The sequence below is a fragment of the Rattus rattus genome, chromosome 7, assembly GCF_011064425.1.
Source record: "Rattus rattus isolate New Zealand chromosome 7, Rrattus_CSIRO_v1, whole genome shotgun sequence".
Taxonomy (NCBI): domain Eukaryota; kingdom Metazoa; phylum Chordata; class Mammalia; order Rodentia; family Muridae; genus Rattus; species Rattus rattus.
In genome coordinates this window covers 57,489,269-57,515,305 of record NC_046160.1, presented here as the reverse complement: position 1 = coordinate 57,515,305, position 26,037 = coordinate 57,489,269, and the positions used below count along the sequence as shown (strand labels likewise).

Here is a 26,037-nt window from a genome sequence, read left to right as displayed (position 1 = left end):
CTTCCTGCTTCATGGCAAGTTTGTTACTGACTGTGCTGTCTCCTGGGCCCCAAGTCCAGTTCCTTTCATCTAGAGTAAAGGAATCATTAGTCAGTATTGTTACTCTGCGTACCTTCAGTAGTCAGAGTCTCTGCAGCTATAATTAGTTTTAAAGTCACTCATCTAGAATAGAAATAAAAACAATTATTTCCAGTTAAATAGATACTGCTCGCTAAGGAAGCAATAGATATTGTGTGATAAGCAGAGACCTCTGCCAGGCAACTTCTGCAGAGGGAAGACAAATGCAAGCCTTGCAAAATAAAAGAGTCAATGCAGCAATAAAATCTGGCATTTTTCAGCCCATCAGAGGAGCTCAGCTAGGCCGACCTGTTCATCAATACCATTTGGAGTTTCTCCTCTTACAGCAGCAGCAGAGACACAGAGAGAGAGAGAGAGAAAAGGACAGATGGGGGGGGGGAGCAAGCAGACAGACAGACAAGCACAGGCACAAGCATAGGACACAGACAGAGAGACAGAAACAGACAGACAGACAAACAGATAGAGACACTGGGCCTGATAGGGGCTTTTGAAACTCAAATCCCACTCTGTGACACACCTCCTCCAAGGCCACACCTCCTAATCTTTCCCAAACTGTCTATCAACTAATGACTGAGCATTAAAATATCTGAACCTATGGAGGCCATTCTCATTCAAACCACCACACCCACCTTTTCCCAAAAAGTGTTCTAGAAGTGTTTTTTCCAAGACTACTCGTTCTGCCCACTCTCATTCATTGCTCATACTTTCTCATGCATGTAATATATGCTGAGCTCTGCCCTTTCTCAGTTCTGAGGCTGCCTGTAGGACAGGCATGGTCCCTGAGCATTTCAGACCACAGCCTGCCCAAGCCCTGAATTATTCACTGCCATGTCCTTGCTCTTGGACCTTACTTTAATCTATGATGAGCATTCCCAAATGTCAGCATTCGTTTCCATTTTCATGGGGCTTTCTCAGATGAAAGCTATGCCTGCTAGTTTTGTAGTATTATATAGTCAGCATCCCTTCTATGTATCCATATATTTGATTAAATTAGAAAAACAAAACAAAATTCTAGTAGCAGGATATCAAAAGAAAACTTTATGACCCATTTAATTTTAATTTCTTCCCCATATTTATCTCTCCCCTGATATAACTATAAATCTGCCCATTAAAACTCTGTAATCTGAGGTCGATGCTCACAGCCAACTATTGAATGGGGTCCTCAATGGAGGAGTTAGAGAAAGGACTGAAGGAGCTGAAGGGGTTTTTGCAAACCCATAAGAAGAACAACAATATCAACCAAACAGACCCCCCACCCCCAGAGCTCCCAGGGACTAAACCACCATCCCAAGAGTACACAGGAATGGACCTATGGCTCCATCCACATATGTAGCAGAGGATGGCCTTGTAGGACATCACAGGGAGGAGAGGTCCTTGTTCCTGTCAAGGCTTGATGACCCAGTGTAGGGGAATATCAGGGTGGGGAGGTGAAGTGGGAGTGGGTGGGTGGGTGAGGAAGCACTCTCATAGCAGCAGGGGGAGAGAGGATGGGATAGCGGGTGTCTGGAGGGGAAACCAGGAAAGGGGATAACATTTAAAATGTAAGTTTAAAAAAATCCAGTAAAAGAAAAAAATTTATAAAGAACTCTGTATTGATGTAATCCACAGTAAACGAAAAAGCAATATGATAGACCAGAGAAAAAATATCCAGCTGACTAAAGATACACAGGTGGTCTTTGCTTTCGGTCTATTTAAAACAATTATTGTTATTCTGTGTCTGTGCGTCTGAGTGAATGTATGCTCACATGTGTATGCGTGTGCCCTGACAAGCTAGAAAACCCCTTGGAGTTCAAGTTACCAGTTACCATGTATCACCTGATGTGGGTGCTGGGAACTGGCCTCAGGTCCTCTGGAAGAGTACGTTTAACACTGAACTGTCTTTCTGTCCTGCATTGGTTATTTAAGCGTTGTCCATGTGAGAAAGTGAATTAAGAAACTCAGTAGGTATAGTCCACAAAATGAGGGATGGCTCATCACCCTTGCTGGCCGAGACTGTACTTCTGTTTTGTGTGTGTGTGTGTGTGTGTGTGTGTGTGTGTGTGTGTGTGTGTGTGTGTGTAGGGGGGGGGGTTCTCATTCACCAAACACATGTGAAGGACAAAAACCACTGTGTTTGCTTCAGATAGAGTTGCTTATTTTATCTAAACAGCCATGTATTATCTTATACTGCACAACAAAGTACAATATAAAAAGTGACTTTAACAACAACAATGTCTTCATCATAATTCTGAAGGCTGGAAAGTTCAATATCAAAGTCTATTGTCTCATGGTGGTTTGTAAGCAGTCGCTGCTTTTATGTTTACATGGGTGATGGGAGAGGGAGAATGAATCTGTGTGTCTCTTTTCATAAATATGCTGATTTCACTGCAACATTAGAATCCTCCCAGTGGCCACAACCTCCAAAAAGAACTATTCTTCCTGTCTCAGAAACTACCAACTGCTCCTAGCTCTACACTGATGTCTTTTCTCCATCAGCAGGGATGAAATTGCCTAATCAATTTGAGATGGATTCTCCTGTGTCCCAGGGCCAAAGTATGAGATATCTTCCACAATCGAGCCTTAACACATAATTACGGTGACTAGCCAAGAGCAATGGTAATATCCCATGTTGTTTGCAGACCTGTGACTCCTCCCTGACCGTAACTTACAGGGTAATAGCCCGTGCCTCGCACTTCAGTTTTCCTTTAATAACAAATGTCTTCTGGGAATGACATTGTCTACCCACGCAGGGTAATTATGTTCCAGTATATTTGTTAAGACAAGGTCTTACTCTGTAGCCAAGCAATACTTCAAACTCACTATGTAGGCCAAGCTGGCCTCGAGCTCATGGTAAAATCTTTGTCTCAGCCTCTCATGGTTAGGCCTGATGGTTAGGCAGGATAGGATGTTAACTGTTTAACAGCAGAGTCAATGATGGTCTAGAGGCCCTGAAACTGTATGAGCAGACAGAACAAATTTCAGTGTTGTAGATAAGATCGCATGAATCATGGGTAAGGTGGCTGTAAGTGATGAAAGAAAATGGGATAAATGCAAGCGGGCTCTGAAATCATCAATGTCAGCTACTGGCTGGATATGGCATAAGTTGAAGGGAGGAAGGAGGAACCTAAGACAATACTGAGATTACCTACTATTGAAACAGTGGTGATGGATCGTAGTAGGACAGAGAATACAAGAGGGAAGAAACATGCTGCTTCCAGCTTCTGCATCTGCAGCCTCTATGAACACTGTGCTGCTGGGAAGGCTAACCAAACAGGCAAGAACAGAGACCGGAGGTTATTTGGAGGTGGTGTGAGGATGGAAGCGGCAGAAAGAGATGAAAATTCCAAATGAGAAAGAAGGGAAAGGTAATTAGGAAGGTGGGGAGGACAGAGCTTTGGAGGGCGCCACCATTTAGGAGTCAGGTTGAGGGGAAGGAAAAACACAAGGCTGTCAAAAGCAGTGGCAGGAGAGGGAATTCCGCATTTTCAAAGCTAAGAAAGGAGAGTGGAGTCAACCTTGACTCTCACACTAAAATCATGTGCATGGGGTGGGGGGAGGTGGGGAGAGGATAGATATTTAAAATCAAGAGAAGGAACTGAACCTTTACCAAGTTCGGGGCGTTGTGCTAAGCAGTTGGCATGTGTCATCTCATTTTGCTCATTACAAGTGTTCAGTGTAAAAGGGTAGTTAAATAGCACTAGAGGTTCCAGTCCCGCAGGCTCTACCATTCACTGAGAGCTCCTGAGAGCTTGGGAAAGTCCTTCCTGTTCTCTGTGACAATAGCTCACAGGGTGGGTGTATCACAAAGATGGTGCACTTACAGTTATGCCATCGTGTTACCTGGTTGATGATCGCGTATCATTGTCTTTCTTTTGACTTACTTTTTAAAGCTCTTTTATCCACAGAAAGCCACCACAGTCCCTGAACACAACCTGCTCTAACAGCTTTGTTAATACTTGAATATTCTCAATGTCTGCATGGGGTCGGAAGTTACTGTTACTCGAATGGTAGCAGTTTCATCCATCATGTTCTTACCTACATTGCCTTGGTAATTCTTAAAGAGAGGGCAGCGAACTCAAACATGCAATTTTGATCAGGTTCCTCAGATATCACAACAAGATGTCTTTCTCCACTGCAGCTTAATTCCATGCCACTTCAAAGGAGCAGAGCTGCATTTAAATAGCCCTAGGGTTTCTTAAAGATACACTCCAAGCCATTGCTACCCTCTGTTTCTGTAAAGCTAAACTGAGAAAAACTCTAGTTATAAAGAAGCACCAAAACTCATGTATTCCACTCATGATTCTAGAAAGCAGTCTTTTCTCGGGACGTGATGCACACTCCTCATTTAATCCTCGTGATTTTAAAGAAATCGATACCACCATATCAGTAACTCATTCTACAAATGAAGAAACTGAGGCATAAGAAGTTAGGTTCTAGTAAAAGCAATATTAAGAGTATTGTGATCCAATATGATGTCTCACTTAAAGAATAGCATCAATAGTTGTTACTTTAATACATCAACCTTTTCATAAAAATCCAAAGGAAGAACTTCTGTCTGGATTTCTACTTGACAGAAGCAATTGCTTTGTTGTTTTTTGTTTGTTTGTTTTTTGTCTCGTATTATGAAACCTTTTTTTTCTCATGACATTGACTATTAGACAATCTGCATTCAGAGGTGTAATTCCTATCTCTATTTTATTATCACTGAAATAATTTCCTCTCTTCTTCTGTTCCAATTTCTTATACTTTATTTTATGAAAGTTAAGACACTTCCTTTGTGAAACAAAACAGTGGTAGGTAAACATGCCTTAGTAGACAATCATAAAATAGTTATTAACTTTTGTACACATAAGGAAAATGATCCCTGAGGCATTTATATAAAGTAACCACATATCTTCCACATAGCTTAGCATGTACATAGTGCATTTAGAGTCTGACTTTTTCTCCAGGCTACATAAATGTATGTGGAAAGGTCATCAAGTAACCATCCCAGATTCAACATGTGAGTTTTGTGACTTTATACAATTCGTATAGTGTCTCTGTATCTGCTTTCTCATCCTTAAAATGAAAAATGATAATATGTCTTCCATAAAGGCTGACAAAGCTTAGACTCCATGCATGTGCTCACATGGTAGTTTGTGCTTATAGTCGCTCAGCAGGCTGAGGCAGGAGGAACCAGGGTCCATGTACTTGAGGAAAACCAGAGTAAAACTGAGGCTGTTTCAAAACAAAAGAGTTACTTTATGTAAGGTTCTTAGAACAGTTTCCAGGATTCATATATACTATAGCATTATCATCTCCTGTGCTTTTTCTTTTTCTTTTCCTCTTTCTCTACCCTTCAGCTCTTGTCTCTGGTGTTCTACCCTCCAGACCTTCTTGAAGGGCTATGCATACCCTAAGGTCCTCAGGAAGGTCTCCCCAAGGCTTGCTTTCGGTTGTTACATATGTTTCCCTTCCAGCCTACTACTTTTGTTTTCATTTCCACTGATGCTGTTTGAAGTTCCTTATACTCAGCCAGGGACACTAGAGCATGGGTGCTGTGCAATTCCCTGGAATTCTCACCAAGACCTTGCTTTGCAACAGAAACATGAGTTCCTGCTGCCTAAGCACTGTGGCAGTGTTTATTCTGTCCCAAGTCTCCTTCATCTCCTCCACTCTACGAATGCAGTATGTATTCATGATGCCGCACCATAATTAATCTGCTACACACAGTGTGCTGTCTTCTCCATCCTCAATGCACCTACCTTCCTCCCAGCCAACAGCCCCTTCCCTGGTCTTCTGTCACCGCTTCCTACATGGGATCACGTGATCTGTTCCCAGTGTTGGAAAATCTTGGCTAGCATGTCTAAAACTGCGCTCGGGGGCAGGTCCCTCTAAGAGTTATCAGTTTGTTATCATTAGTATTGCATTACCAACTTAGAACCAAAAGCCTTATTATAAATGGAAATATTCATTGTCTCAAGTAGGGTTGTGATGGAATTTTGTGCTTCTCCCAGCTGCTCCCAAAAATTGGGAAAGTGGCTACAGAAGATGAAGGTTCCCTGATGTGATCTGTACTCCCTTATAGTTGACACCGGATACCAGTCCTCTCATTCTAGCTTTACTTCTGTCACACACACACACACACACACACACACACACACACACAAATACACATCACTACTACCAGGAGCCCTGATGCCCCAGTGATCTACAATTACTCTAAACTTTTATGCTTACTTGTTTGGCTTTGACTTTCTCGTTCCGAATTTTTGTGACATTGACTTTAATTAGGAGAGATCTGGGTAGAAACACTGCACTATCAAGCACTGGAAGCTAGGTTTCTAGTTCTGCTGGCATCTGCCTCTCAAATCCTTGTGGTACTATTATCATGCTCTGCACTTTCTTGTATTAGACTGTTGTTCTGAGGGCAGAAGGCCTGGAACAGGTCCCTGGTATGTGCTCTCCCTACACTTCATTATCATCCCTCATCCATAATTGCCTCTGTCACTGTGACAGCCTCACCTCTTCCACCAGTGCTCAGCCCGGCTCAGTCGCACCATCTGTTTGTGTGACAACAACATTATGGACTCCCTCCGTGCATCCCTAAATGGGCACAGGAAGGAGTAAAAGATGATACAAGTGCCAGCTGGCACTGGTTGCACAAACCTAGACAGTGATGAATCGTGACCCAGGACAGGGACGATGGCTGATGGCTAAGTGTAGATCACCATGGGTGCAATGGGGCAGGCCTCTCTGCTCATGGACACAGCTTCTCCTGTGTTGTTTCTGTTCCTGTAACAACAGGAATGGCTTCTTTTTTATTTTGTTGTCACCAAAGAACGCTCAGTGGGAAAAAAGAGTACAAACTGAGTTCTGAGTTGCTCAACTTTTCCCTCCTGTAAAGGGCAGTAGAGAACATTGTGGGGAGTTCGAGAATTGCTTGACAATGGCAGGAATGAGTTTCTAGCTGTTTCAGTGAGAAAGGAGCTAAGGCAAATTATATCATTCTGGTGGGTCAGCCTATGTATAAGCTGCTGGAGTTCCTGCTTCCATCCATCCAGCAAGCCTTAACCATTCTCTGGTCTTTGTGTCTTGGAAATGATTCATTCATTCATTCATTTCTCTCTGAACACTACTTCAAGATTACATCAATCAAGCAACTGTTCAAGATTTATCCTATAGATTCAAATTTGGGTACATGACGTTGGAGTGTTTTGTTAGTTACAGTTAGTTAATTTTGACGTTAACATTGAGACATTTCTATATTTTTTCTATTCTGTGCCTTTGCATTGATTCTGCTCACATGTGTGCACATGTGTGTGTGTGTGTGTGTGTGTGTGTGTGTGTGTGTGTGTGTGTGGTGTGTACTTCACTTTCAGTTTCCTCAAAAGGAACTGGGGGCACAAACACACCTACTAAAACAAAATGTTCTTTCTCAGTAGAAGAATTTAGATGCCATTCTTTCTTTTGGCTCTGAAATGCCTCCCACAGATCCCATCTATTCTCCAATTGGGTGTTGTCTAAGAGCTGATGAAACTGAGAAATGGAGAAATGTGCTTCTAGCAATGTGGAAGAAACACACGAAGATAAGCCCAGTGCACAGCTGGGACTTAGAAGCTAGCTGTAGGCAAGGACTCTGTCTGGCAGGGTCTGCTTTCCATCGCCTACCTCTTGGTCTTATAGGAAGCATGTCCATTCCAGATTTTCCCCTGCTGCTGTAAGGAAACTAAACCAAATATTCATTTCCGCAGAGAAGCTAGAAGGAAGGTGAGTGGCTTACTAACTGTACCAATAAACAACCTCGTGAACGGAGAGACACAGAAGACAGTCTGCAGACTATTGACTAGATGGTCAGGAGCTGTGATGAAAGGGCCGCTGGATAAAAAGTATCAGACACTAGAAGACTAAATCCACTAGAGCCAGAAACCAGTCATGCATAGGGGACAGTGAATGGAGTGCTATGTGGCCTTCTGGCCTAAGAGGAAAGTGGTGACTGAAGTGGCCGAAAGAAAGACATTCAGATCAGATGATAAGGAGTCTGTACCTGTAACCCACAAGAGCTGGGAGATACAAAGGGCTTCCGAGTCAGAAAAGTAAAAGGCGTAGGAGAAGATGTGAAATTAAGACTGAAGCATTCTCAACCCAAAGGATGCTGAGAAAAATGGTCCTTTCTGCTATGGAGTCCCAGAGGGATTTCCCCAGGAGAAACTCACTATGGAAACAACTCCAGAGACTTCAGGGCAGGTGTGAGGCTGCTTCTATATTGAGGATAAAAGATCAGAAAAGGATGTGACAAAAAGTGCCTCTCTCTACCAGGACTGACCTATTTTCTCGTCCTTGTTTCCTTATCCTTCTGATTGGGTGGAATTTTAATCCTGCATTATAGATAATAAATATAGGATTGTTTGTATGTGGGGGGTGTTGTTTAGAGTTTTGTCTGTTTAGGGAAAGGGATATTGTTATTGTTTATCTGGAATGAGACGTTCAAGGGTAGAGCATGCAACTTTGAAGAATGCTTGTTTAGTCTACACAGAGCCGTGGGTTCTCGGCTTCAGTGCTCAACACTAAGTAAATGGGTCATGGCAGCTTATGCCTATAGAATCCCAGCACTCAGTAAACACAAGCAGGAGGAATGGTAGCTCAAGATCATGCTTGGCTGCTTGGTGAGGTCAAGGCCAGCCTATATTAGACTATGTCTCAACAAAAGTCCAGTGTTTCTAAACCCTTAAAACAGTATGGCTTTCCTGGCACTGCCTCACACACGTGATGGTGAACTTTTAAATTAAAGTTGTATAAAAACACCTGACTTTATTGTTTTCCCATAATGCTTAGCTTGGCACCTTTAAACAAATAAACACTTAAAAGCATTTTCCTCACCTTAGTTTCCTCATTTTGCCAGCGCACTGTCTGAGCACATGATCAGTTACCCACAAGGTAATTCAGCCATAGTCAGGTCTCTTCTCTGACCTCAGCTTTCTTGCCTCTGAGAGAGAGAGAGCATGAGAGCCAAGGGAGTCTACCTTCTCATCGGTCTTCAGCTTCCACAATCTCATAACCCAACAGCCTTGTTTCCTACCCACCTTTTTCATTGCTATCTTATCTTAAAACTTTGATGTGTTCCACATAGGATGTGAAAAATAAGGTGGAACTTCCGTATCCCATCAATTCCTCATACTTCTTATAACTACCTACACTAATGAGCATCCAGAAAATTCATGAGTCAAGAAGGAAATGGTATCTCATTGTGTCTAAATCTTGTGAAGGTTGTATGTCTGTAAGATAGGATCCGCAGCAAACTCCTTGCTTTTCTAGTAGGAAACATTGGGGGGAGGGGGGATTAGAAAACATTCCTGATGCAGAAGAGCTGCTAATAATAGAGGGCATGGTTCTGCAAGAAGCTTCCTAGCCCTGCTAAGCCTTCCTTTTCCTTCCTTCCTTCCTTCCTTCCTTCCTTCCTCTTTCTTTTGCCTACTCAGTCATTTACTCCTGCCTAACATTTTGTATGGGAAGTTTCTCTTTAATAATTTATAAAATTTCTCACACCAACAGCCTTCCAACTTTTAAGCCACTGCCATGTGACCTTTCACCTCTGACCTGAATGCACATTCCCATCTCGGTTCCCAAAGATACTTGAGAGCCTAGCTGTAGAAGCTGAGTCTCTCTGTAAGCGGTGTTGGGGTCTGCCATGCCCAGGGGGTCTGCCCATTGTTTGCTGGAGGTTTCCTACAGCAGATGTTAGCAGGCAGACAAGCTAGCATACAATCCCAAAGCCCAGAGCATCCTGAGCCAGGCACGCTCACACTTGGCAATACCAACCCCAGAAGTGCTGCAGGGTGATAGAGGGAGTATGCTCTGAGGGGCAAGCACCGCTCCGAAGCCCTGCTAATGTCTCCGTGTGGCCATGCTGTATTTTCAGCTTGTCATCATGGCTGGGACAGTGCTGCTTGCCTACTACTTCGAATGCACTGACACCTTTCAGGTGCACATCCAAGGATTCTTCTGTCAGGATGGAGACTTAATGAAGCCTTACCCAGGGACAGAGGAGGAAAGCTTCATCAGCCCTCTGGTGCTCTACTGCGTTCTGGCTGCCACCCCAACTGCTATTGTAAGTACAGAAACGCTTCTTTGTTCTCATACACCTGCAAGTACTTCCTGCCTGCCTTTTCCCCTCTTTCCTGTCATCCTGGGCTCTCTCACCAGCAAGTAGCCTTATTGATGGTTTCTGTCTGAGACAGACTGAGTGGAAGTCTGCAAAAGAAATAAATAATAAAATGAAATAAAATGGATTTTGCCTTTTATAGATAGACGGGATACTCTTTGCTTTTTAATATCTAGATTTTTGAAGCTGTTTTCTTTTTTTAAAGCATGGGTGAATGTCAGAAATCAACAGATATGGCTGGCATGGCATGGTAAGAATAGCTACTGTACTCTCAGAAAAAGAAATATGCTGCGAGTTGTGTGTTTTCGAGAAAGGAGCCCGACTGTTAGTGACGGCACTGCCATAGACTCAGATCAGAGGGGAACAGAACCCTCCAGCTGGTACCTCCTGCTGCTACGGCTGAACGGCAAAGGCCAGAGATGAACAAAATTACTTGACCCAAAAATTTGATGTCTCTGCCCCTGTAGAAGGCACGTCACATTGAACTAGCTCTGTTGCAACCTTCCCTTCATTTATTTCATTTTCTGTCTATTGAGGTCAAAAATTGGACAGGCAGCCCTGGAGGGAGACTGCTTCAAGGGCACAAAGCTTGTAGATCCATGTGAGCCAGTTGAGTGATTTAACACTTAGACATTATCATTTTATGAGAGCGTTAAAATAAACATTTCTGTGACTGTACACACTGCTGTTCCCAGGGCAGATTAATCCGGGTGTGTAATTTCAGTTCCCACTCTGTCCTTTATTTTTTTAATAGTAGCTCCCCAACTTGTCCACCTCACCTCTGACTCGCCTTCTGCTCTTCTCTATCCAGGGCCTAAATAAAAATACCAACCTGTGTACTGAAGAGTAGAGTGATTTCTCAGACACTTAATTCAAATGCTGTTCTGAGTGGAAGCACTTCTCTTGCCTTACGATGAAGAAGTGATTGTAATTTTGAGGATAGAGCAATAACGAGTTGTCATACTTTAAGTTCATTCAAATCATCAGCCCAGCCTCAGAGGAGCCCTTAACTACCTAGACTTCAGGAGAAGGGAGAGTAATGTTGATGAGATGCAAAACGACATATCAGGGTGGCTGCAAACCTTGGGTCCACAGAGCAGCACATCTGCTTCACCTCACTGATTTGTTCTAGGCAAGACAAGTTTGCCATTGGATTTAGAAATGACTTCCTAAAGTTCCTAGCATGCCTTTAGTGTCAGGGAGCACAGAATCTGGTAGAAACGACCCTCCTCCACCAGGGTCAGCCTCACAGGATAAATGTCCTCAGCTGAGAATTATGACATTCCATTGAGAATGCCTAAGTGAACTCTTCTACGGGACTGCGAACATAACTTCTATATCTTCCTTCCCTTATCCTTGCTTATCGGCCCTAGGAAGAGGAGAAAGCATAGAGAGAAGGCCTCAAAACTCAGAAGTCCCCAGATAGAACAAGGAAGAAGGCAAACAAATCCTTGCCTGGAATGGGCTGGCAGTGGCCCTGCCAGGAGGCAGTGGTTTAGTCTGGAATCGGGTTATGCTCCTTCCTTCCTGTGTTTTATATGCATATCCTTTCGTCTGTGTTCAGACATGAATTGCTGATGGACTCATTCAGTTACTGATATATTTTCTCCCTTTCTTCCTAGTTCCAGGCAATATTATCATTCTCTATATCTTCCTATAATTATTTAGTGCCCATTTGCAAAAAGAAATGTAAGATCAACAAAGCATGAATAAGCGTGAGCAAAAACTTATCATCAGGAAACAATATAATTGTTAAATATAGTCAAAAACAAATTCTTCAGAGTGTTAAGTGTACATAAAAGCGGAAGAGGAAATATGGGAAACGATTTGGAAGGAGGACCAATTTGGTCCAGGGTAAGGAGAGCAAGGAGGGTCAACGTAACCAAGGGATGACAACATAAATGTATGAAAATTTCATAATGAAAAACAGTTTCGTATACTTAAAAAGAAAGAAACCATTTTATAATTGATGCATACTCTGCAGGTGTTTTCTGGGAGATCCACATAGCAATGCAATGAGCTGGAACGGGGGTATTCCAAAGAACACAGAGAACGAGGCGTACAGACTCCCTCACCTTTCAGTTGAGACACTGCACCCCAGTTGGGCTAAACAATGCCCTAGGAGCTCAATTTTTCTATAAACAGATGAACAGTGATTTCCACATTGGGCGCCATTTTTGTTCTCCCTCTCAAGTTAGGGCCATTGCTAAGAACCAGGGACGAGCAAAGCTGATGTGTTAATAGCAGAGAGCAGTCTAATCCTCAGTGCTACCAGTCATCAGTGATCTTCCCTCAGGATCTCAAAATCAGTGAGCAGCCACAAGCCAGAGCTCCCCTGAGCTAGCGGGAGAAGCTGTGTTCACTTCTGCCGACAGTGAGAAATGACTTGTTCAAGAGCAGCCAGCGTGGCATCAGGGTCTCTGAGTGCTAGTGTGTCCTTCAGCACCCACGGAGCCGCCAGCTTCACTGCCTTCAGAGAGCAGTCATCTCCCTCAGACGGGGGCTCCCATAACTGTGTGACTTGTAGCCGCTCAGATTCTTGCAGGTTCCGTTTTCTTATCTCTGTACTTTAAGGGAGATCAGGCCGGGTGGTTTCCAGGACCCTCCTAGTTCTCAGGTTTCATGAGAACACAAAAAGGGAAGATTTTGATGAAAGTTTCCACTTTATATTTTCAACACTCCAGAGCTGCCTTTCTGGATCCAGTTCCGTATTTCTGGGCTTTGCCTGTGTCCACAGAACTACAGGACTTACTTGTTTCTTCTTCAAAGAATTTTCTGTGCTCCCTGGAGTATAATGAGGGCGAGACCCTCTTTGAATGGTATGCAAGGGAACTAGCGTGAATTTCAAAAATAAATAAATAAATAACTCTACCTGGACTGTCCTTGGCTTTCTGTGCATCTGCAAATAATGACAGTGGCTGAACTGAATGTCACACTCCTGCGACTCCACATATGGTCATTAATGACCCCATTCACAGCTGCATCTACTCAGGGGAGGAACGAGGGTACAGACTGTACCATTTGACCTGTCAGCTCCCTGTTTTCCCTGTTATGCGTTTCTGTCAAAGCATATCAACCTCATATTGAGACAAGGCCACTTGGGATGAACTGCACGGGGCCAACGCCACCTCTGTATCGCGTCTTTAGGAAAAGTCAAAGCTTGGAGAGTTTGTTGTGCCCAGAACTGTTTATCCCACAGTGGGAACCCATACTTCAAAGAAACCTGCAGGGTGTGCTCTGACTACCAAAACAAGCTTGGATAACTCAGGACTGCCTTGGGCCTTCCTAATAGACTCAGAGGCAAAGGAAGGGAGCCAGGGAGCCTGCCTGAATAAGAGGATTTACTGGGCAGAGAATCTGATTTTCCCTTATTTTATCTCAGTCCCAGTGGGGCAAGCCATGAGAAGATCGCTATTAAACCTTTCTCCTGGCCTTACAATGAAGTGACTGGGGAGTATTTAACATTGAAGAAGCAGAACATTTGACTCCCTGCCCAAGAGAATTGAAATCGCTCATAGCCTGCACACACACACACACACACACACACACACACACACACACACACACACACTCACACACACACACACGCCTCAGCAGCAATTTCCTCAGGAAGGAAAAGCCAAGCACAACTTGGATAGAAAGCCACAGTTTAGCTGAATTTGCAAATCTTCATGTGTACATTTGTCCAAGCTCTGTGCATCCAATGTAAAACTGTGCTGTGCTGCAGGTCAGAGTAGACTGTCACTGCTGTGGGCCGGCCGTTGGCTGGCTGACGAGGGCCACAGCTGCCGAAGTAAAGGAGACATTGTTGGCTTTGCGCTCCTTCAGAAGTCGCCTCTTCCGGGCTCTCAACAGTCTCCTGTGTTGAGATTCTTTGCCATTTTTCTAAGTCACATCCTTTTCCTTTGGGCTGCATGTGACTTCTTAAATAAAAAGTCCTTCTACCACTGTCACTACTATACTCACTCTTTACAATTTACACTCTCTTCTGGAGCAGACATACAGACAACCCAATTAAGTTTTTTGAATTGAGAAAAAAAACTTAAAAAAAAAATATCCACAAGGGGAAGGACTGAAGGAGCTGAAGGGGTTTGCAACCCCATAGGAAGAACAACATCAACTAACCAGACCCCGTCCCCCCCAAAGCTCCCAGGGACTAAACCACCATGGCTCCAGCTGCATACTTAGCAGAGGATGGCCTTGTCCAGCATCCATGGGAGGGGAAGCCCTTGGTCCTGTGAAGGCTTGATGCCCCAGCAGTAGGGGCATGCTAGGGTGGTGAGACAGGATTGGTGGGTGGGTGAGGGAGCGCCCTCGTGGAGGGAGAAGGGAAGGGATAGAATGGGGGTTTTCAGAGGGGAAACCAGGAAAGGGGATAACGTTTGAAATGTAGAGAAACGAAACAACCAATAACAAATTTTTAAAATGCCACAATTTCTGTCCATAGTACCAATTAGTAATGTAGATTTTCTTTAGTGGGGTTTGTTCATTTGTTCGTTTGCTTGTACATTACACTATTTCCAACTATTCCCAGCTTGAAGGTGTGCCATGCAATGACTGCTAACTGGTGACACATTAAGAAGATCGACCATTTTGTTGTTTTAGAATTATTTTCGGTTTGGTTTTGTTTTTTAACAAATGTTCCCCTAAAAATATGGGGAAGTTAAATTATCTGGACATTATAGGAAGCTTTACTTCTTTTCTTTAATTAAGAACAGAATTTTTGTGAAATTATTCCAAGTTTCCATTTTTTTCTTGTCCAGCAAAACAAATGGTGTCAGTGAAATGTGTGGGTTTTTTGGAACATATGGTTTGCTACTCTACAATATCATGTGTAGTCTCAACTAGGATAGCTCTCCAAGCAGGTGGGTGTGGCTCTTGGATCAGATCAGAAGGCAATACCTAGTACTTTATCCCAGGCACTGGATGGTTTTCAAAAGACTATCAGGCAAACAGCATTTTCTCCTTGAACTGTTAAAAGGCACTGGAAGCCCACAGTGACTGTGTCTGTTCTTTGTGACATATCTACGTATGATAAAGCAAAAGTCAGCAGTTCTTGAACTAACTAAAGTTTCCCAAGTAAAGGATGCGGAACCTCCCTGCAGATCTAGAGTAGTAAGGAGCATTCATCATAAAAGATGAAAGTCCAGAATAAAGGACACTCTCATAATGCTGGCAACGTCTCTGTATTTTCTCCCTCATTTCCTAGGTCACTTTTAAAATCTACAAAAGTTTTGAATGCTCATAACTACTCGATCCTCCTGGCAGAACACTGAGTATTAGCTCTCAGAGTAACCCAAAACACTATGCAAGCTGCCACGGGAGAATAGAAGTTTAGAGTTATATCCAGCTGTAAAACCCATGAACCAACAGTAGCCCACATGGAATGGTGTGCTTGTGTCTTGGAGATAACCAACCACCATCTAATTGGACTTAAGGCCTACCCGATGGGGAAATCGTGCCTGGTATGTTAACAGCCAACTTACCTTAACTGGTAAGGCCGTGGAGCCCAGAGGAGAACCTATTACTGCCACTCTTCCAAACTAGTATGATCTCTAAGTGCAGTCTAAATAATTATCCTTATACCCACAGATAAGTGTGATTCTCACCCCTCATCACAAAAGGTTTCTTCATGGCAGACAGAAACTACCTCAGAAATCCACAACTAGTCAAATGCAAAGAACAGTTAACTGGAGTGCATCTACACCTCAGAGAATATTACGGTAGAGGAGGCAGAAAGATCTTAAGAGCCAGAGGCCCAGAATGACTGCTACATGATAGTGTCCTCTATATATGACAGGGAAACTGCATCCATGAAATTTCAGTAATATGGCTGCCCACACAAGGCCTGCAGAATGACAATACCTGCTAACATGCCAGTGTGAATAGGGGAAATCTCACAAGGCCTCATCTCCAGATAAAGAGCCTCAAACAATTCTGATGATGGATAAGAGGAGCAGAACCACTCTGCCCCAGAGAGGAGCTCCTTAATTGATTATCTAATACCAATGGTCAGCCCTAATTATTTTTACATATGAGCCAAAGTAAAAGGTTAAAAGGACTCAGGAGACCCAATTCACAGGAAGTACAATGTAGTGGGAAGTGAGAGGATAAAAAAACATTATATGCAGATAAAAATCAAAATGGAAAAGGTGCCCAGGGTAAACATTGTATCCAAAATTAAGGGCTAGGGAATATTTCCATATACTTTCCAACTGTAATCTGAAAAGTGTGAAATCTTCCCAAGTCTTTTGAGAACCAATGTTATTAAAAGCTTCAACTTTTGGAGAGTGTCAGATTTTGAATTTTGGATACACAGATGTTTATGGCCATACTGGAACAAAATGATCTTTAGACCGCAGTATGTAAGACAGAAAGGATATCATTATACTATAGCAAAAAGGCTCATTCAGCAAGAGGATAAAACATTTGCAAACACTGAACACAGGAGCACCTAAAGACATGAAGCAAATATTAAAATATCTGAAGAGAGAGGATTCAGTGGTATAAATAGCAGGCTATCTTAGCGCCCAACGCTTGCTGTGGACGGATACTGCAGAAATAGGACCAATAGGGAAATATCTGACTTTAATCGAGACCAGATAGACCTAACGGGCACATATAAGAGATTCTGTTGTATAGCAATGGGATACACATTCTGTAACATGCACAGAACATTGTCTAGGATAGATCCTATTAGTCCACAAAACCATTCTTACAATTTAAGATTGAAATTATACCCAGTTTTTTTTCTGAGCAGTATTATATAAATCTTCATGAGAAAAATCAGAAAATTTACAAAATCTGAAAATTCACAAATACATCTAAACTGCAACACACTCCATAACAACAAATTGGTCAGTAAAGAGAATATATATGTATATATACATATATATTCTAATTTTTTTACTTTTCTGAGGCCTGTGGAGATTGTTTGGGAGGTGAAATGACGACCTAACTTTGGACCAGCACCTGTGTCAAAACTTACTGTGCATCCGCAAGCCCGGCTGGTAGTGTGGCACACAGGTGACTTACTAGAGGGCATTGGATAGCCAGTCCAGCCAACCTCTGAGCTCCAGGTTCAGTGAAAAATACCATTTAAAAAGTAAGAAAGACAGTGATTATGAGAAATACTTGAGGATGAGCCTTCACTTGCATGTGCACATACACATGCTAACACGGGTACACACACACACACACACACACACACACACACACACACACACAGAGAGAGAGAGAGAGAGAGAGAGAGAGAGAGAGAGAGAGAGATCCTAAAAACAATATACCAAAAGTCAATGGAATGGAACCATTAAAAGATTGAATTTATATAGCAAAAATAGAGTAGTAAATAGAGAAATAAGATATCAAATAAAACATAATGTTATGGCTCAAGAAATTAGGAAAATGCATATAAAATATGTATTATAGGGGAATAAATGAAAGAGATATTGGAAAAATCTATAAAGCTTAATAGTTATCGTTAAAAAAGATGTATGGGATTTTTTTTCTCCTTTTTAAAAGGAGAAAAGAGAGGATCCCAAAAGTCAAAAAAAAAAAAAAAAAAAAAAAAAAGGAGATGCTAAAAATACAACAGAAAGACTATGGACAATTAGAAGATATTATGAACAGCTGTAGCCAACAAATGACATAATCTAAAAGAAATGTATACATTTGTTAAAAAATAACAAACCAAACTGGAATCATGAGAAAATAGAAAATAGAAATAGACAACTAATGAAAAGGAGCTTGATCTAGCCTGAAAGTCTCCTTCCTGAGGTCTGCTTTCAAAGTTCCAGAAGGTTCTGAGCATGATATCCCTACAGGTGCAAAAGTGGTTTCCAGGTATTGGGAGTAACCAACAGCTTTCTAATTGGACTTGAGTCCAACTCGACACAAGGAAAACCATCCTGGTACTAGAGATGTAGACAATGACCCAGAGCAAATGAAGTGTGAGTTTTCGGGAAAATCCTAGTAATATTGCTTTAGGAGAACAATATAATCCCTAGTTGGATTTTAAAACTTAACCTTTTTTTTTTCTAATTTTTCTTCCTTTTTTTAATCAACGATTGATTTTATTACAAAGTAACAATCCAATTTATGGATATACTACACTTTGTTGATAATTTTTATCTTTAGAATTTTGTTTTATATTTATTTATTTATATTTAAAATGTTGTCCCCTTTCCTGGTTTGCCGTCCATGAACCCCTGTCCCATCCCCCTCCCCCTTCTATAAGGTTGTTCCCCCACCCATCCACCCTCCCCTTCCTGTCTCCCCACCCTGACATTCCCTACACTGGGGGTCTAGCCTTGGCAGGACCAAGGGCTTCTCCGCCCATTGGTGCCTAACAAGGCCATCCTCTGCTACATATGCAGCTGGAACCATAGGTCGTCCATGTGTAGTCTTTGGGTGGTGGTTTAGTCCCTGGAAGCTCTGGTTGGTTGGTATTGCAACCAACTGTTCTTATGGGGTTGCAAATCCCTTCAGCTCTTTCAATCCTTTCTCTAACTCTTCCATTGGGGACCCTGTTCTCGGTTCAATGGTTGGCTCATACAGTACATTCAGACTAAATTTTCCACTCCTTCCACTCTTCCCAGTTCCAACCCCATCTCCTCTCTTTCCCAGATCCTCTCCTCCTGTTTCCCTTCAAAAAAACAGATCAGTCCTCCCAGGAATATCCACCAAATATGGCCCAACAAGATACAATAAGAGTTTACACAAACCCTCATATCAGGGTTGAACGGTGTAACCCAGTAGGAGAAAAGGGGTCACAAGTATAGGCAAAAGAGTCAGAGATTTTCTCCATTCCCACTGTTGGGAGTCCCCCAAGAAAACCAAGCTATGCAATTATAATGTATATACAGAGGACCTAGCTCAGATGAATATGGGGGTCCATATTTGTCACTTCAGCCTCTATGAACCCTGATTAGTGGTATTCTTGACTCCTCTGGCTCCTATAATTCTTACTCTTCCTCTTCTGTGGGGTTTCCCTGGTTCCCCCTAGTGTTTGGCTGTGGGTCTCTGCATCTGCTCACATCAGTTGATGGATGGTGCCTCTCTGATGACAATTGGACTAGGCACTGATCTATTAGTATAGCAGATTATCATTAGAAATCATCGACTTTTTTTTTGGCCAGTCTTGTTTCATTCTATCCTGGGTCTCTGGACTATCCTGCTTCTGGTTCCTGACCATCCAGGCAGTGTCAAGCATGGGATCCTTCTTGTAGCCTGAGCCTCAAGTTGGACCAGTCCTTCGTTGGCCACTCCAACAAGTTCTGCACCACTATTACACCAGTATATCTTGCAGGAAGGACAGATAATAGGTCAAAGGTTTTCTGGGTGGGTTGATGTCCCAGTCTCTATGCTAAGAGCTTTGATTGGTTATAGAAGATGGCTAGTTCAGCCCCCATATCTCCATTACTGAGAGACTTTGCTAGGGTCACTCTCGTAGATTCAAAGTATTTATGCTATCTGCACTAGGTCTCTACAGTGCCTCCTAAGTGACTCCCAATTAAACTTATTCTTATGCCTACAGATAAATGTAGCTTTCAAGCCCCCATCAAACATCTTCTCTTTGCTATGGGCAGTGACAATTAGAGAAAGCCACAACTGATTAAAATTCAGAGAGAAGTTGAACATGGGATACCCAATCTACAACACAACTCCTGCAGCTAATGTCCCTCTAGGGACATCCTAGAAGTAAGGAGAGAAAAACTGTCAGAATCAGAGGAGCTGAATAGTTGCTGTGGGATTGTGTCCTCTAGAAAAGACAGGGAAGCTACATCCAGAATATCTCAACTCTCAAGGACAGTACCAAAAGACTTGATAGCATGGAGGAGGAAAATGTCACCACAGAAAGCTCCACCCATAAAGAAAGAACTAATAAGAGATAGAGGATGAGCCTTGTAATTGGTTATTTACTTCCAAATGTCAGTCCCAAAATCATATACCCAAAACAATACCAAATGGTCACAGCAAATTCTGTTTATATATTTATAATGTATATATACACGTATATACATATGTATGTATGTATACATATATAAATTGTGTGTGTGTGTGTGTGTGTGTGTGTGTGTGTGTGTAAAATCAAAGAAAACTGGGCCAAGAATTTAAGCAATTAATAAAAATGTAGGGACCTGAAAGGGATTGGAGAGAAGAAAAGGAAAGGGAAAATTACATAATTACACTTTTAATTTTTTTTTTTTAGTTTTAAAATGGTTATGCCAGAGTTGAAGCAAATTCATCCCAAGAATATAAGGATGGTTCAACATATGCAAATCTGTACTCATAATACCTCATATTAATGGAAGGGAAGACAAAATCATGTGATTGTTTTAAGAGATAACAGTGTTTAACAATATTCAGTATTATTTCATTATTAAATTCCAAGTGAGTTGCCTGAATAAATAATATATAATATTAATGTGTTAATATTATATATTAAAATAATATATAACATATTCATGCTGGACAGGGAGATGTCAGGTCTCTTCACTTCTACTTAGCATAGTCCGAACTAGAGTAGATAACAAACAGGATTAAAAGGTGTCCAAACTGTAAATGAAGAAATTATGTTGCAGAACACTTGGTCTTCTATTCCAAAGACCCAAATGATGCCACCCAAATTTGTGACACTGAGCCAATTCAGTAAGCTAATGTATGTATAGTTAGTATACGGAAATCAGTAGCATTTATATACACTGACCAAAGGCTCTCTGAAAAATGAATCAAGAAAGCTATGTCCAATAGCTACAGGATTTTAAATAATAATAACATTAAGAAGGTCAGAACAGTGTCTTCTGGACATGACCACTGACTATTCATGAACTCACAACAGCTTTGGTTTACTGCACAAAGTCAAACGAGTCAACAGTCCAGCATGGATGGGAGAAAAGTTCATGACGGCCCAGCCCTAGCTGAGGAGCTGTTGGTAGTTGATGCCTGCTGGGAGAGCGGGCTGTTCAAAATATTACAAGAAATTGTAGAGGGCAAAATACTTGCAAGAATTTTATGAGGTTGACTGTGCTCCAGTAGATGGCCCTTCACCCATGCCCACATGGATATCATGAATTGGATTCAGTAGGTTACTTCAAAATAGATGAAATGTTGAAGAGATGACTCAGAGGTTAAAGGCACTTGCTGCTCTTCCAGAGGTCCCAATTTCAATTCCCAGGAGCCACACAATGACTCACAATTATGTGTAACCATAGTTTCAGGGTACCTGACACCCTTTCTGACTTCCAAAGGTTCTGCATGGACATGGTGCATAGATGTACATACAGGTAAATGGTGTTGGGTAAACTGAAAATCTACCTGAAGAACAATAAAATTAGACTCTAAGCTCATTGAGTAATACACTCAAAACAAATTCAAGACTTAATGTAAACCCTATAACTATGAAACTACTAGAAGAAAACAAAGGAAAACGTTGACAAAGGACTTGTTGGTGATTTCTTAGGTATGACCCCAGAAGCAAGTCAATGAAAGAAATAAATAGAGAGAGAATTACAAACTAAATTCCTTATGCCTAACAAAGGAAACAATTGTATAGGAAAAATCATATACAAAATGGAAGAAAATATATACAACTATACACGTGGCAAGTTCACGTCTAAAATATGTAAAGAACTCAATAGCTCTTTGATTAATCATTGTGAGATGATCTTAATAAAATAATACAAAGTTTTCAGCATCATTACTCACCATGGAAATACAAATTATAGCAGTAATGTGATAATGCCTCAACCCCTATTAGAATGAGGCTTCCAAAAGGAGAAAATAAAGATGTGAAGAACAGGATACCTTATAACAAGGGTTAGTATGGAGAAACACTGTGGAAATTCCTTGAAAATGTAAACATGGAACTGCCGTGGTTGTCCCAAAGGAAATGAAGTAAATACATTGAGGAAATCTGCACTCACACATCTATTGAAGCCTCCCTTACACTAGCCAGCTTGTCAAATCATTCCAAATGTCCATCAACAGATAAATGCATAAATAAACGTGGTGTCAACTATAAACATTTAGGAAGTCAATCATGATATGCATAAGCCTTCAGAGCATTATATGTGGCATAAATTAGACACAGAAATAAATGCCACGTGATGTCACTCCTATGTGGACTCTAAAGTTGACTTCACCAAAACAGAGAGTAGAATGATGACTAGTGGGGACTTGGGTAGTGTCTTAGGGTTTTACTGCTATGAACAAACACCATGACCAAGGAAAGTCTTATAAAGGATAACATTTGATTGGCACTGGCCAACAGATTCAGAGGTTTGGTCCATCATCAAGGTGGGAGCATGGCAGCATCCAGGCAGGCCTGGTGCAGGAGGAGCTGAGAGTTCTACATCTTCACCTGAAGGCTGCTAGTGGAAGACTGACTTCCAGGGAGTTAGGACTAAGGTATTAAAGCCAACTCCCACAGTGACACACTACTCTAACAAGGCCACACCTCCTCCAACAAGGCCACACACTCTAATAGTGCCACTCTCTGGGTCAAAGATACACAACCCGTCACAGGTGGTTAGGTTGGGAGAAGGCTTAAGCAGATATTGTTCAAAGGATTAGAAATTTCCATTAACTGCGTATATACAATAAACCTATAACAGTGTACAATATTACTACTAAGATATTGTAATCTTTAAAAAGAATGCTGAGTGAATGCTAAATACTCACATTCCCAAAGTGATGACTGTGTTCGGTAAGGTACGTGTTAATTACCTAGAGTCAGAGAGTCTATCATAGAAATGCACTTTAAAGCATCATGCCCAACGTGATAAAATGCATATAATTTTATCTTTTAAAATAGTTTGAATTTTACGAATAAATTCGTCAAAACAGCATACACACACAAAAAAAATCACTGTGTCTCAGTACAGTTTGCATATTTGCACTTGAGTTTTTGTATGTGAAAACTGACTAACCGAGTATAGCATTTGCCCTCCTGACTAAAAGCATGCTCATGACTGTGTAAAATGTTACACTTCACTTAGGGTTGCAGCTAGCATATCTGGGAAATGACAATGCACTAATGGAATTTATCTACAAGTCATTGTTGCCTGGGCTACTTTGGCCTTGACCATTTCTTGCTGGAGCACACTCTAATTTGCTATGATTGATATGGAGTTTGTTAGCCAACAATCAGGGAGGCCTACATAAGTAAGGCAGCCAAAACCTAACAGAAGGAGACTCCCACATGCTCCAGCTGCTCTTTGTACAGATGATGGATTAAGACAGAATGGTCCAGCAGAAGTACAGATGGAGGGGCCAAGGCACTGCCAAAGCCAGAGCCCTAAATCTGCCATCATGAGCAAAATGCCTTCGATGTTAGGCTGCAAGCTTGGCAGAAAGCAAAGCCGTCCTTTAACTTCACAATCTTGCATCGTTAAGTAGAATCATCCCCTACAAGAATAGACGACCAGTGAGTGGAGAGCTATGGATGGCTCATGAGTTTAAGAAGCTGACTGCCCTTGCACTGTGAAAGGAACCAGATTGCTCCATCAAAATTTTACAATAAGTCAAGAATATATCACTCCATTTCGACTATAAAATGACCCTCTGACCCCTTCTTCTCTCAACCTTCCTTCTTTTAGTACTTATGCGTTTAGTATATTCCAGGCACTGCCAGCATTTGGATATACATATTCAATCACATTTTGTTTTTCCTTAATTAATGTTCATTGAGCATAAAATACTATATATACTCTTGCTCCATTTTTTTCCTCTTTTATGTTCCATACCTCCTTTGCGAGTGTTGGCTTCTGAGATTATTTTTGTATCAATTTTCACACTCTTAATTTTAAAATTCCATTTATTTATTGCATGTGTATACACATGAGCATGTTACAATACCTACATGTGAAAGTCAGAAGACAATGTACAAGAATCAATTCCCTCCTGAGCTCATGTAGGTCTCAGGGACTGAGCTCCAGTCATCAGGCTTGAGGAATACAACTAGTGATCGTTATTTTAAGCAAAATAAGCCAGACTCAGAAGACATAGTTCATGGGTTTTCTCTCATTTGTGGGTTTAGGATTATGCATACATATGTTATGGATATTTGATTTATATATTAATGAGAAACATGTTGTAGATGATAAGAATTGGCTGAGTCTCCCAGCTAGGAGGTACCTTTTACATAGGATAAGATTGGTGCACGTCTGGGTTTTCTAGAGAAGGGAAATCCCTTTTTCCATCTTGGGTTCTGTTTTTAACTACTTCCTCAGTAGACGATGCTCATCCTGGAATCTGCCTCTCCAGTGACTTAGCTAAGTACTTCGTGATAAAACAGTAACTACAGTAATGATGACTACAGTGAGAATGCTATCAATGGTTATTAAACAACTTCACTTATTTCTATAGTGCTTAAGAAGATTCAGTGTTCTAAACAATTTATATATTTACACATGTATACATATACAATGCTAGCTACGCACATATATTGTTGCCTTAACTATATATAAAACTAAATATATGTACTTATATACTTATATAATACTCGCATACACACACACACACACACACACACACACACACACACACACACACACACACACATATACCGACTGCTGGCTTGGCCTACTTCCCAGACTACTTTCCAACCACTATTACTGCCATTTTGGTCTCTGCTTGGCCTCCTTCTTCTTCTGTGTCCTCGTGGCAACTCCCTGGTGACCTGCTCATGACAAATGCCTCATGGTGAATCTCTCAAGGCAAATCTCCTCTCTTCTGCCCCTACCAGAAACCCCCTCATTGTGCCTGGCAGTCCAGCCTCCTCTCACCTGCCCAGCTTTTGGCTGAATAAGCTCTTCATTAGCCAGTCAGAAGTAATGGAGAAAAAAGTTTTACAGAATGCTGAGTCAGGAAATGCTTCATAATGATGACAATTTTAAAAATCCAGACAGCACCCAGATCTCTGTGCACAGTAATAAGCATCTGGATACCCAGTGCACAAAAGCATTCCCCAACATGAGAATCAGTATTTGGAGGGAGGAAAGGAAAGGGGGAATTTGAGGAAGTGATATAATTATATTATAATCTCAAAAAAATCAAAGAGAGAAAAATTTAAAGGTCAAATAGTATGCCCAAGGTTATCAAGGTCAGCTGGCTTCAGAACTCCTCCTCTAAGCCACTACACTTGTATAGAATAGTAAACATTTGAATTGCTTACTAGTACTGAAAACACCAATAGACAAATGGGCCAAGAATATGATTCTTTAGCTACTGAGGGATTCTTGTGATGTTACAGTAGGAAATTTTGAAGAGTAGTGAAAATAGACTCATGTGCCACACTCCAGAGATACTTCAGAAACAATTTGGCTGTATATGGCCAACTTACTAAGACAGTCAGTGACCCCGCCACTAAACAGAAGGAACAAGACATAGATGGCTTTGAAACTTTAGATTTTGATTTCTATTACCCACGTATGTTCTTCAACACTATTTTTCTGCAGATACTCTATAATTACAAGTATACAAAGTAGGGGGAAGCTGGAGAGATGGCTTAGTCCTTAGAGCACTTGTTGCTCTTGCAGAGGACCTGGATTTCATTACCAGCACATACATGTTGGCTCGCTGCCATCTCAAACTCCAGTAACAGGCAATCCGATGCCCTCTTTTGGCCTCCCCAGATACTAGATAAACTTGTGGCACATATACATATCCAGGCAAAATATTCATACACATAAGTACATCAAAAATTAGAGAATCTGAAACATGGAGGTTCTTAAAACACTGATAAAATTAGATGAAGACACCGAAAGGCACTTTTAAATCATGATCTTCTGATGATTAATTGGAAATAGGATGAGGAAAATCACAACTATGTATAGCAC

General features: G+C 41.5%; 1 protein-coding gene across 1 annotated transcript in view; it reads left to right on the top strand.

The window, feature by feature from the left end:
- Plppr1 (phospholipid phosphatase related 1) overlaps window positions 1-26,037 on the top strand; it is a 122,584-nt gene that overhangs the window by 62,900 nt on the left and 33,647 nt on the right. The window contains exon 2 of the mRNA XM_032907689.1: window positions 9,956-10,144. Within this exon, the coding sequence (XP_032763580.1) occupies window positions 9,956-10,144 (189 nt within the window). The remainder of the gene's footprint in view (window positions 1-9,955; window positions 10,145-26,037) is intronic.